The 12965-nt window shown below is 43.3% G+C and overlaps 1 protein-coding gene across 1 annotated transcript in view; it reads right to left on the bottom strand.

The window, feature by feature from the left end:
* fancl (FA complementation group L) overlaps positions 1-12965 on the bottom strand; it is a 19687-nt gene extending 6722 nt beyond the window's left edge. Inside the window, exons 1-7 of the mRNA XM_071916332.2 lie at positions 12642-12965; positions 11954-12012; positions 11602-11662; positions 11043-11099; positions 10602-10699; positions 4303-4399; positions 2154-2222 (exon numbers count right to left, since the gene is read on the bottom strand). Of these exons, the coding sequence (XP_071772433.2) occupies positions 2154-2222; positions 4303-4399; positions 10602-10699; positions 11043-11099; positions 11602-11662; positions 11954-12012; positions 12642-12728 (528 nt within the window). The 5' untranslated portion in view covers positions 12729-12965. The remainder of the gene's footprint in view (positions 1-2153; positions 2223-4302; positions 4400-10601; positions 10700-11042; positions 11100-11601; positions 11663-11953; positions 12013-12641) is intronic.

The raw sequence follows: 12965 nt of genomic DNA, 5'->3' as shown, positions 1-12965 counted from the left end.
GCACACAGGAGGAGAGAAAGGGAGGCTGATAGAGGTGTGGGAGAGCAATAAAGATGGAACGAGAGGAAAAAAATTAGGGGAAAAAATGAACCAAAAATTATGGGTCATTGTGCCAGCACAGTGCACACAATTAAGCATCGTCCAGGTGCTGAGAGCCTCGGCAATTACAGCCCAATTAATGCCAGTGGCATGATTACGGTTACGGCTCAGGATAACTACGCTAGGCCCAGTTTAAATATAAAAAAAAAAAAAAGAGGAAAAAGAAGAGCTGGTAATTGAATTCCGGCTGTATTTGAGTGGCAGAACATGAGTGAGTGAGAAAGTGAGAGAGAGTCTTAGAGATTTGCTCCTCAAGCGTCTCAATCAGTCCTCTTTATCTATTTATGATATCTTTGACTGACCTGAATTTGAGACACTTCACTCCTCTAACCTGGACGCTATCAAACTTCAACATTTTATTATTATTATTTTTTTTTTAGTGTCCCATGATGGACTAAATGCTGTTTCAGAGGCTTTTCCACCCTGAAAAGTATACAATTCTGTGGGAAAACACTGAATCCTTACAAATTTGGTGGATTTTTTTTAGACATGAAAATGGTCAAATCGACAAATATTGAATATTGGCACAAAATATGAGCTCTTGGTAGCTTCAATCCATAAATAGCGGTATTGGCCTTGAAAAACCCTTACTGGTCGAACCCTAAATTTATGATGCTTAGAAACAACACACACACACACACACACACACACACACAGACAGAGGCAGGGCACACAGTCATGCTATGACGCACACTCAACAGTGGGTATGATGCCCACTGCTCAGCCAGCCACACACACACACACGCACGCTCTTTTATTCAGCCAAACTCAATCTCTCTCACTCACGTCTGACTAATACATACAAGTTTTTGTTATTAAAATCACCTTTGTGTAGTATGCAAGCGCAAAAGGACACACACTCTACACACACCCACATGTACACGTTCACACACACACACACACACACACTACGGTTTATTTCTCTTTCCATTCTAGTTCCACACAAATACACAGAGTGGCACGTCTTGGCCCTGCAACAGAGCAGGCAATAATTACTCATTCAAATGAACATGTCAGGACTGCCGACAGACAGGCCCTTCCCCCCCGCCACACACACACACACGCACGCAAGGACTGTTCACACATTAGACAAAAACACACTTGACACAGACGCGGGCATGCGCGCGCACACACACACACACACACTTCATGTTGCAGTGTGGGAGAGATCCATCAACGGCCCAGCAGGCAGACAGGCTCCATACGGCAGCGCTGTTCTAAGCTGGTCCTCACTGTACGCCTGCCATGTATCAGCTCAGCAACAAACACACACACGCACACACACACACACACACACAACACACACACACACAAATCTGCCCACACATTAGCATCCCTGCCCACAAATTCTCTTTTCTCTCTCTCACTTCTCACTCCTCTTTTTCGGATTCCTCCCCACATCCTGACTCTGACACACACACACACACACACAAACACACACACACACACACACACACACACAGACAACACCAGCCTCTCCACATACATTTGAAACACTGATGTAAATGATAGATGATCAGATATGGAACGCTACTTTTTTGTGATGGACAAAGCGGCTGTTTGTGCGAGTGCAAAAAACAAGACGTAATCTCTCTGTGTGACTGAGTAAGTGACACGGAGAAACAGAGAGGTAGTGACAGAGATAAAAAGCAGAGAGAGAGAGAAAGAAAGCAAGAAACACCCAAAACACAGAAGAGGGAAAATAATGTGAATTATGGTGTATCGAATTAGAAAAGGCTGAATGGAAATTTCCCTCGATATTGCACAAAAGTCTTTGCGTCCGCTTGAGGCGGGAAAAAAAATTGTCAATAAATGATGTGATGAATAGCAATGGATATATAAGTAATGACATGAGGCTTGGCATGATTGGCTGGACAAATGGTTCGGTGTCATTGCACAACAGTTGAAAAATGATTTGAGACTTTTTGAAATGTCTGTAAAATATCTGTCTGTATAGAATGTTGTATGCTCTGTGGATCCTATGTATAAGGTGTCTGTTGTGGTTATATGGCCATTATGAGCTTATGTACTGTATCTGTGTGTAATGCATGTACCTGTGGTGTCCAGGTTATGGTGAGGGGGACCGGCAGGTCAGCAGAGCATTCGGGAGCCTCTGCAGGGTGCTATGGGTGGAGAGGACAGGACAGAGAAAATGTATCTAGCTTTTATTAACACTTTACTTTATGGCAGAGTTTTACTGATCCTCTGAGTCAGGTAATGCACCTTTAAAATGGGCACCCAAATTATTATGGCAAAAAAAACAATCCCTTCTATCTCTGTCCTTAGCGCTTTTTCTTCTCTTAGTACTTCACTCTCATATAATCGTTCTAAGCTTACAGGAATACTTACGACTTGCGACTAAGGCCTTGACCTTTGCACTCCTGATTTTTGGTGATCTACAGCAAGAACTGAAGCTTTTTCTATTGATTCACTCTGGATAAGAGCGTCAGCTCAATGCCTAAAATGTAAATGTAAACCCTAAACAAAAAGCTTTGGCCCCTTAGTAAACTGAATGTAAAAATGTGGAAAAACCAAAATCAAAAACTACATTTCTGCTGTAAATACGACCGATACTGTTGACCACTTCTCCGGCATTGGAACGCGCGCCAGACTTTTCCCTCCTCCTTTCACCTTCAGCGCTACACTACTTTCCGTCCTTTCCTTCTGTTCTTCCTCCCTCGCTTCCCTGCCATCCAAGCCTCCATGCCAGTGCTGCCTCCTCCCTGGCTGTGCCCGGTGAGGGATGACCTGGCGCGGGATCTGGTGGAGGCAGCTGGATCGCAGGGAGGACTCCGAGCTATTTATACCCGGTGCCAGAGAGGTGATGGGGGGGGGGGAGGGGGGGTGCCGGGCGGGCAGGTGGGCACAGGGTGGGGTCCCGCCACCCTCCCTCGTCCCCCAGCGGATCTCATCTGGGGCTTAGGTAAAGCGCCGCCTCGCCTGGCCGTGCCACCCACCCACCGTGCCCAGAATATGCGCCCACCACTGTGTGCTACTTTCGCTCCCGACTACCACTAGACGCTTCATCCTGACTGGAAGCTTTTAAGAAAAGAGTTGGAGAGAGCCAGGGGTGGGAAAAGTACGGTTACTCATGTACTGTACTGAAATACAGTTTTGAGGTGTTTGTAATCGTTTGAGGTATTTGCTCCCGAGCTATTTGCAAGTTTTTACTTTTACGTTTCAATGCAAATAGCATACTTTTGACTGTTTATCCTACAGCTGCAGTGGCCAGTCATATTAGGACTATATAGGAAAAAAAGAACAATGGATTTTTCTGATTTCCATCTTAAAGAGGGAAAGTATACATGGACCACTTTAATCCATAAAGGTTGACACATGGACACTGGATCGCTCCCTAGCACTGAAATACAACAATAAGTACAATTGATCATATACTTATGACTGTATTGGAATTTTGAATGACTGACTTGGTTCTCAAACTGGGGTCTGGGAACCCCCAGGGGTCGTTGAGGGAGTTCCAGAGGGTCGCCAGCAAAATGAGGAATAGTTTAATTTCACTATATTTTAATCCCAACTAGAGAATGTATAAGACTGACTTTTCTAGCCCTAGGCCACTCTCACCACTATTATCTCAGTGTAAACAGATATACAATTCAATACTAAATCAACAACAATATTCCCTTATTGGGGGTGTTTCTGGGACAAAATCTTATTAAATAGGGGTCCGTGGCCTGTTATCTGTGCATTTGGGTGTGTGTGACATGAGAACATTTGAGAACATTTGAGTACTATTCCACCAGCATGCATTTACTTGTACCTACAGTAGGTACAGATTTTGTGTACTTCTCTCACTATCCCGTAGATGTACAACTACCAGCTATGCGGATGCGTGTGGGAGTGTTGGTGTTCTCTACAGAGAGAGGAGGGTTTTCTCTCACGCTGAGGCCTATGTGGAGATGTTTTATCTGTGCTACATCTCAGTCGCAGCGGGCTATCGTGTCTCTCCACACCCTCTCCAGTTTGACCTAGATTTAGGGGTACAGATGTAAATCGCTGATTTGCTATCAGCAAATTGAACGTCCCGCATGTGTTTGGTGAAGTCTGCCTGTTAGGATTTGGATCCCTCTGCAGGTCAACATCTAACTGTAGATGTGTGCGCATTCCGTTTCTTGATGGTGTGAAAATTGTCTAGTTCTTATGGTAAACTTTGTGTGAGAGTGTGTGTGTGTGTGTGTGTGTTACCTTGGACTTAAGTTTAACAGTGAGGATGTGCTGTCTTCCAGAGGAGTCGTCGGCTTTCAGTCTCAACGTACGGAACTCTGTGTCTATGAAAAGCAGCCTGAAGATGGACAGACAAACACACACACACACACACACACACACAATATATACATAATAAATCCCCCCACTAAATCCACTCACAGAGAGGTGTACATGTAGCACTGTGAAATGACAGCAGCCATCATCCATCATTAATCACTGCTCTGGAGAGCAGTATTGAGACATCAACACCGCTTTCAGGTTTATCACTCCTGGTTCCAACACAGGCTACAGCTCCACATTTATGTCCGAATCTGGCAAGGCCCGACTAGAGGTGGCACTTTACCCCCCTAAATTCTAAATTTGAACGCTGTGAAATATTTAACATTTGAATGCGAAGTTATATGTTCAAAAGTGTGATTTCCCTTTAAATGTGTAGTGTAGCGTTCAAGCTGTTTGTGATTCTGCTCAAATCAAAAGAGCAGACAAGCAAGTGGCATTTTAATGCTCTAATGGAGGAATATAACAAACCCAACTGTACTGAGCCTGGGAGAAATATTTCCACACCAAGTCATGTGCAACATTGAAACCCTTTGGATTTTATGCTTTCTGTGGAAAAACTGTGAGCAAACAAACTGATTTCATCTGCAAGCAGTAACTATCTAATCACATGACAACAACCGACATAAGAACTCCTCTGCTTGCATGTCACCTGACAGATACAAAGGACTGGACTGAAGCACAGACAACGCCACAAATTCCTCTCACAGCCTGCAGGCCACAGATCAAAGTTAGGCTATTGCTGTGAATGGATAAACTACATTTATATTATTGATCAAATTGCTGCTCAGTTTCAAAACCACTTTAAATAATAAAACAATTAAATATGATAAAAAGGTGGTGATTCTATTGAGATTGGGGCAGTCGCATTTCATGAATGCTTGCTTGTGATTGTGAAAAAGAAAGGGACAGGGTATGTTATACAATGAATTTGAAAATTAATAAATGCTTGAAGTAGATTTGGACCAACATATCGGTTTGCTGATATATATCGGGCCTTTTTAAATATGAAATATCAATATGATGGAGGCTCCTCCCTGACCACAGCTACCTAAAACCAGTCTGCAAAACCTGCCATGAAATTTTGTCATTGCACATTTTATTTCGTCATTTAATTGTACAGTTTTTTTTTCCTGTGAATTCATTCTTGATTTAAAAAGGTAGTAATGTGTCCCAGAGTTTCTATTTATTTCTATAAACTCTTTTCAGACGCTCTTCCACCCTGACAGTAAAATTCCTGGAGAAACACTGAATACTTGTAATTTTTTGGTATGAAAATTGACACATGGTTGTGGAAGAAATACTGGCTGTTGCAGGGAATGAACCTGTCTGCTGAGGTTCAAAAAAAAAAAACAGTCCACTGTCATTAGCGATTTCTCATGAGAAAATGATTCAAGACTTCACCGTAGTCGGGTTTGGAGTTCACACAGTTCTCAACTCTCAGGCTCAGTTTGGGACGGGTTCAAACTTTAGGGCTTCAGTCAAGCACTAAATCAGATTCTCCCTCTTACCCAAACTAATTATAACCTATTGAAGTTGAAGACAAAATACTGATCTCCACCAAGCATGCACCGGCACCGCTTCCAGATTTACTGCTCCTGCTACCGCTCCAACACACTATTAAGGAATCAGTTCCTCCTCCTTTCCAGTCTGACTCCAGTCTATTGAGGTCGAAAGACAAAAGACCGATCTGAGACAAAGGATTTGGACAGTCCTACTCTAGATTTACAATACATTACAGCGCACGCTCCGCACTGAGGCCGACAAAGCTGTATTTCTGCCGGGGATTTATGGAGTGCTTTGGAGAGGAGTGATGTGAGCAGTGTGTTCCTGCCTGACGCACACTTAGGGGAGTGATGGAATGATGGGAGATGATGTCCGACGCGGCCCGACTCGTAAAAGCGCCTGCCCGAAAGCGCGCTTACGTGCGATCGAATGGCGGCGAAGGGCACGGACGTGGAGATGGTCACGAGCAAACACGCGCAAACTCAATCACGCTCGTATCGTCGTCTTCACGCCAATTCGACTCAACATCTCACTCTCGCGTGCTGTGGTGCCAGATAATTTTTTTTCTCCCACGCTCACTCAGTTTCACTCGTCCCGATCTGCACTCCATCTCTATATCTCCAAAAACATCTGCACATTAAGATCTCCCAAACACATTGCCCTATCTTCTCCTTTTAACACACACACACACACACACACACACACACACACACACACACATCCCTCCCATGCCACATTTTAAGTGAGTCGATGCTGATATTGGCTAGCACTAGCTATCAGGCCGATACAAGGCTAAAATAAGGTAACAGTAGTTCAAAACTTCTTGAATATACAACACCAAAAACCATGTGTACCATATGAGAAGAGTTGGTTTTATGACCTTTTCCAATTCAATATTTAAGATCCATATCAACCAAGGCCGCTCTCTTTCCTCAGCACAGACACAAGCCAGGGCATCAAGTAAACATATACATACAGCATAGCCCCATAAAATCCCCATTACCGCTGACAGCAATAAATACACAAATCAGTCAGGCGAGGCCAGTTAATAGACCTATGCAAGTGCAGAGAGTGACAAGTGTCCAAATAAAAACAATCAATAAATAAGTAAAAACAATAAAATAAAGTGCTAGTGCTTTGTAAAGCCCACACATAAAAGGATGTTGATTCTCTCAAAAGCAGAAAAATGGTTCCATCTTAATCCTATTCCTAGTCCTATGACGGTAAAATAGTTGATTGCATATTCTTTGTATTGCTCCAGTTAGCAATTAGTTAACTCAATTGGCAAATACACAGTACAAGGTATCTGCAGGTTTCAGGAGACCAAAAATAAGACTTTTAAAGACCTTTTCAATGCTACCTGGAATTGAATTTAAAACCACAGTAGTAAAGCAGATAGGATGCAGATTGTACTACTAACCATATTCTGTATTAATTTAAAAGTGGACATACATACAGTATATAGTCTATATTTTTCAGTAGAAGCAACTCCATATCGGCCAACTTTAAGGTTCCGTACTCTGGAATTAGTATCGGCAGTGGAAAAAGTCTCATCGGCGCATCCCTATCATTTCCATCTCCTCTCCTCTGGGGTCTCCCGCCCAGGATAGCAGGGACTAGTTGCCGCCCCTACTTGGCCATGATGGAAACAGCGTGACAGTCAGACGTCCTGCTGGGAAGACTGATGAGAGCATCCCATTTGCAACTCCGCAGCCAACTGAGCTGCTTCCAGACAGCGCACACGACACACATTTGTGCTTGTGTGTGTGTCTCCATGTGCGTGTTTTTTTTATTTTTTTGTGTGTCGACTGAGTGATTCATGAACAATGAGATCAACACATACATAGTGTGTGTGTGTGTGTGTGTGTGTGTGTGTGTGTGTTGCATGAGTAATTCAAGTGCAAAATGATGACGTTCACAAGGTATCCAAGGAATTGGTGAGCAATGATAAAGGAAATAGAGGACGATGCGAGTCACATGCACACACACATGCAGACCAAATGCATGTACACTTTGTACAGAAGCACAAAAAAAACACCCAGATACACTAATCTTATAAGAGACACCTATATATTCATTAGCCTGGTTTACGGTCTAACAGGGCTAACCGGGACATACTCATTACTTATGTAACTCCATAACTCCCAATACTATTTGTGATTGTACTTACATCATTTGCTTATAGGGCCGATTCATCACCTGGACTAATAATTCAACGACAACAAACGCAAAAAAAAAAAAAAGAAACCCTATGCTATAGACGGTGTAATCCCTCGGCCCCAGGCCCCGCCAGGCCCAACGGAGCCCCGCTGTCGGGGACTTTTACTGGCCTCGTAAAAGAAGCAGCGAGACAGTGTGACAGAGCGATAATGGCGTGATGAGACGCTGTGACGAGAGACGGCGTTCTGTAGGTACACAAAGAGACGGCGGACACGGGAGTGCCAGCTGTGCCCGTAATGAGGCCCGAGCTCTTCCAGGGCCGCGTTTCGGGGCCACCGAGTGACGACGGCTGACCTACTTGACTTCGTTTCCCATTAATTAACACGTGGCGTGCCATCTCCAACCAATTAAAATGACCACTCTCGCCAATGCAAACGCAGAGAGAGAGAGAGAGGGAGAGAGAGAGAGAGGGAGAGACCGACTCGTTTACCTGGCCCAATCAGCGCACAGAATTACAGCTGAAAAACCCCTGGCGACTATTAGCGCGGCCCATGCCAATTAAGACGCTAAGCGAATCTCGAGTGCTTTGGAGATTGAGGCCCACTGTGTATAATGCCTCCTAACCGTAACACGACACTGAAATGATGTTGGTCCCATTTCCCGCATAAAGCATACCTTCACACCCCCCCCCCACTTCCCTCCCTTCTCCTATTAAAACCTGAGAGTCTTCAATTAGAGCGATTTGCATTTTGCTAATATCATAATTGTAGCTGTGGTCATTAATAGGAAAAGTGGAAAATGAGTGTAGTAGTCAAGGCTTAATCCGAGCTGAGGGAGAATAGATCATCCAACTACACACACACACACACATTCCCCACCACCACTACCTTCCTGACAAGTGGAGACGACGGTATTAGCCGGGCCCGTTGCTGCACGTGGGCTGCGAGTTATTAAATGTGACCTGGATTTAACTATAACTCAATAACTAAAAATAAGGAAGTCATTAAGAGCCATTCGTTAATGTGGAGCTGCGTTGTTGCGGTGCTCTCCAATCTGTTTAGGCTGCTGGGAGCAAAAAAAAAAAAAAAAACCTAGCAGGACTATGGGCTGTTCCATATAGCGGGCTAGGTTTTCCGCACGTACCTCGGCACACTTAAGCGGTTTAATTTGACCTCCTATGGGAAAATGGGAGAAACTCCAAATATGTTATATCTCTTCCTTGCATGCTTGCTTCATTAAATGAGTTCCACTAGTGTCTTTTCCTAGTTTCAGGCCTGCGAGTGGCTTCCAATAGCCTCATTTTGGCGTATGAACATTATTGTGTGTGTATAGAGAGTGTTTAACCTCCATCCAACATTCCTACAGCAATTTTACCATCTCAGCCTTTACAGAGAATAGGGCAAAACCAGAGTTGATATGGATCACAGAGAAACAAGCTCTATCAGCAAGCAATTCCATAGGCAAATTAGTTTCAGAGTATCTTAGGATCATGCAAGTGGGTATTGGAGCATTATCATGTTGTTCATTAGAAAACAGTAATTATTTGATTATCAGCTGATTTTCACCGTATATAGAGATCCAATATAGCAGCTTTTTGGAGCTACAGAAAGTGAAGATACCGTATACGCTTTGTTTCTTGCCAGGTCTGGGTTAAGCCTGATGGGTCTTGTCTACATCGCAAACAGCTCAAACCAACTTGCCGCCAGAAGTCTATTCACTCTGTCTGAACAGAGATAAATCTGTCAAAACCAATTTGACATAGGTTTCCATTGTTTGCCGTTGTTTACTTGTTTGTCAGCGAGGAAGATTTGGCTGCTTCTGAGCTTTTTGGCAATGTTGCCCGACAGCAACCGGTCACAAATTAGTGCTACTGCGTATCCTTCCTCCTCGCTGCAGCAAGCAATCAGTTTACTCTAATTAGCAAATACATAGTGCAAATACATAGTGTCTAAAAGCCAAAATGAATATACAAAGCTGGCAAAACCAGCCTATTTCTGACTGAACGGAGCTAATGAAAGTTCTGAAACTATAAATAGAGAAAGAATAAGAAGAATAACACCAGGGAATTAACTGTTAAGAGACATGAAGTCCAACTGTGTTTAGTAAAGCAGATAGGATGCATATTGTATTACTAACCATGTTGTGTATTAATCTAAGTGCAAAGAAGCCCGTCATTACATGGTGAAAATAAGACCCCTAATAACCGTATTTAAGAGTATTTTGATACTTTTTGAGGCTTTAAATTTAGATCACTTAAGACTTTTGAAACTTATGGAACTTTGACACTGCTTTTAACATATGGAGGGCATGCTAGTTTGCCATATGAAGAGTATAAAACTAATTTTGAACAGCCACAGTGGCAAGTGAACTCAGAATTTCACCAGACAATGCAATTTATTAGCTGCCAAAGTAGTTATTAATATAGAAACTGAACATAGTGGAGTTGACAGACTTAGTAGTCACAGCCAAACTTTCCCAGCATTTGACAAGTGGCTGGAGTTCATTTAAAGCCCTGGTTATATAGCCGGTGTTAGTGCTCCTAGCAGCCCACTTACTTGTCCCAGCCAAGGGCCTCCATCTCCGAGATGAGCTGGGAGTAATACTGTGGAGGTGGGATGGAGCGGCACTCAGGACGGCTCTTCAGGGCTACTTCCTGCAGTGACAGAGAGAGCGCTTTTTATTTTAAACCCAGATTACTATGCATGTCATATCACGACGTCCTCACTCCACCATCGCTCCGCTAAAAGCCCCGCAACATAAATCAGACAGGAGGAGACAACAAAAAAATGAACCGGGCCAATATGTCTCACGCCCTTGTCTGGTGCCAAACACAAAGGCCGTTACAGTTTTCATTAATCTAACGAGGTATACATGTACACGTGTCGCTCGCAATCGAGGCTATTGATAATGCCCCAAGGTTCCCATTTACTTTCCATTCATACACCTACAATGTCAAAGTGACCGTGCTAACCACTGTGTCATTCTCGCCTCCTTACCAAGACGGTCTTCAACTCCAGAATGAAACTGACAAGATCAGCCGAGTGCTGCAGCCTCTGCGAGGAGTCAAACGAGAGAGAAAAGACATCCTTGAATGGGAGGATAATGAAGTGACAGTGTCTATTTTTTTCCCCTAGCCAGCCATTCAAATCAAACACAGTGTTTGTGATTAATGGGGGCTGCCACCAGCTTTAATAATTAATGATAGCTTAAAGGCTGTGAAAATAATGAACTTTGCAGCCCGGGGTGAAATATCAATCTCATCCAAATAACCCTGAGGGGCCACATAACAAATAGGGACATTTTCCAGGCGATGTTAATTAAACAGTGAAAAATATTTTTCTCTGCTTCCGAGTGAGGCAAACCTGACGGGTGACAGAGTGTACGGGAACAAGGCCAGGCAGGATGCAGCGAACACAGAGACAGCCAAAAAGACATGACAAAAAATAAACAAAACAGAAAAAAACAAAGGTGGTAGACACAACACAGCACAAAATACTGTTAGGAGGCAACACGCAGCAAAATGCAACACATGGGTTGGTCCGGTCTAGAGGTTACCTGCTTCACTATGTGCTCATATCCACGCAACAGGTGTTTCAGCTGCCAACAGCAGTGCAGCCTACAAGGACAAAGTCGGGCAGATGTTAGGACCAAGAAAAACAGCACATAACACTATACTGTGGTCATGTGGGGGCGCGGTAGCTGTGGATGCAGCTGTACTGGGTGAGGATGTGGATGTAGCCTCCTGTGACCTCTCCATCCAAATTACAACAATGCCATACTTGTCTGAATTGTCTTGGCATATTAAAGTGGAAGACAAGCATATCATTTGATCACAATATGTCTAGGCTATGTCTCTTCAAAATGCATAAAAATAGCTTGTAAACAGAGGAGAGAGGATAATGTGTACTTGGCCCGTTTGAGTAGGTGATCTGGTGGTAGCAGTATTCTCATTCTGAAGTCTCGTTCCTGTGAGAAAAAAATTAATTACTGTACACGAAATAATAACAATAACAATATTACAAATGAATTTGTCTGCAGGGTAAGATTCAAGGGTGATAATGTTAGCTAGCTGTGCTATCTAGAGCTATAGCTCAATTCTAGCCCTGATACGTTCAAGGCCCTCGCACGGAGACAACGTGACGCAAAATCCCCATTCAAAATCTGACAACGCAATGTTGTCTTGCGTATCGGCAAATGTATATACTTGGTAGAATGTGACTTTAGACCTTACTTGAATAGTAAGGATCTACTCTTTAATTCGGCATACGTTCGATAGGCGCAGCAGCCCTCATAACAATAAAATTTCAACTTTGGTTTGGTTGTTATTCCCGCAATCTTATTCCGCTAACGTTAAACTACACCACCGCGAAGCAATTAAAGTTTCCAATTTATTAAACTAGGCCGCTTGACGGATTATATGTATGCCGAATTTACCAGTGCCTCCTGGCGATTCGTAAAAGGTCTTAATTTATATTCTGCGATGCATGTTCGTTTGTCGAAGGGAAGTAAACATTACATTGCCAGATTTTTTAATACAGTTTGGAGTTACGTTCTCTCCGTAAAAGACAAAATAGCACACTGGCACAGCAAGTTACCTGGACTGTGATAAATCCGTCGTAGACAGTTTTCTCCTTGTTAAGAGGTAAAAGCAGCGGGTTTTCTTTTACCAGTGAACTCTCCATCGTGTTGCTCTTCTTGGTCAAACTTCCAGTCAGCTGTCAAAGGAAGACTGCTTCCTTGGCTAGCGTTAGCGAGCCTGACAGGGTAGCTTAGAGTAGCAGTGAATTTACGATGTAGATAAACAATTTTCACTCACCAGCGTAGCCTGAGCTAAACATTTGACCTCACATGCTGTAAATAACCACTATATATCAAGAAAGTATTTTGTTTTTCAGTATGTCAAAGAGTCAAGGCACACA

This window comes from Centroberyx gerrardi, chromosome 15 (genome assembly GCF_048128805.1).
Source record: "Centroberyx gerrardi isolate f3 chromosome 15, fCenGer3.hap1.cur.20231027, whole genome shotgun sequence".
NCBI classification, from domain to species: domain Eukaryota; kingdom Metazoa; phylum Chordata; class Actinopteri; order Beryciformes; family Berycidae; genus Centroberyx; species Centroberyx gerrardi.
The sequence above is the reverse complement of the archived record's forward strand: the minus strand, read 5'-3'. Positions and strand labels throughout refer to the sequence as shown.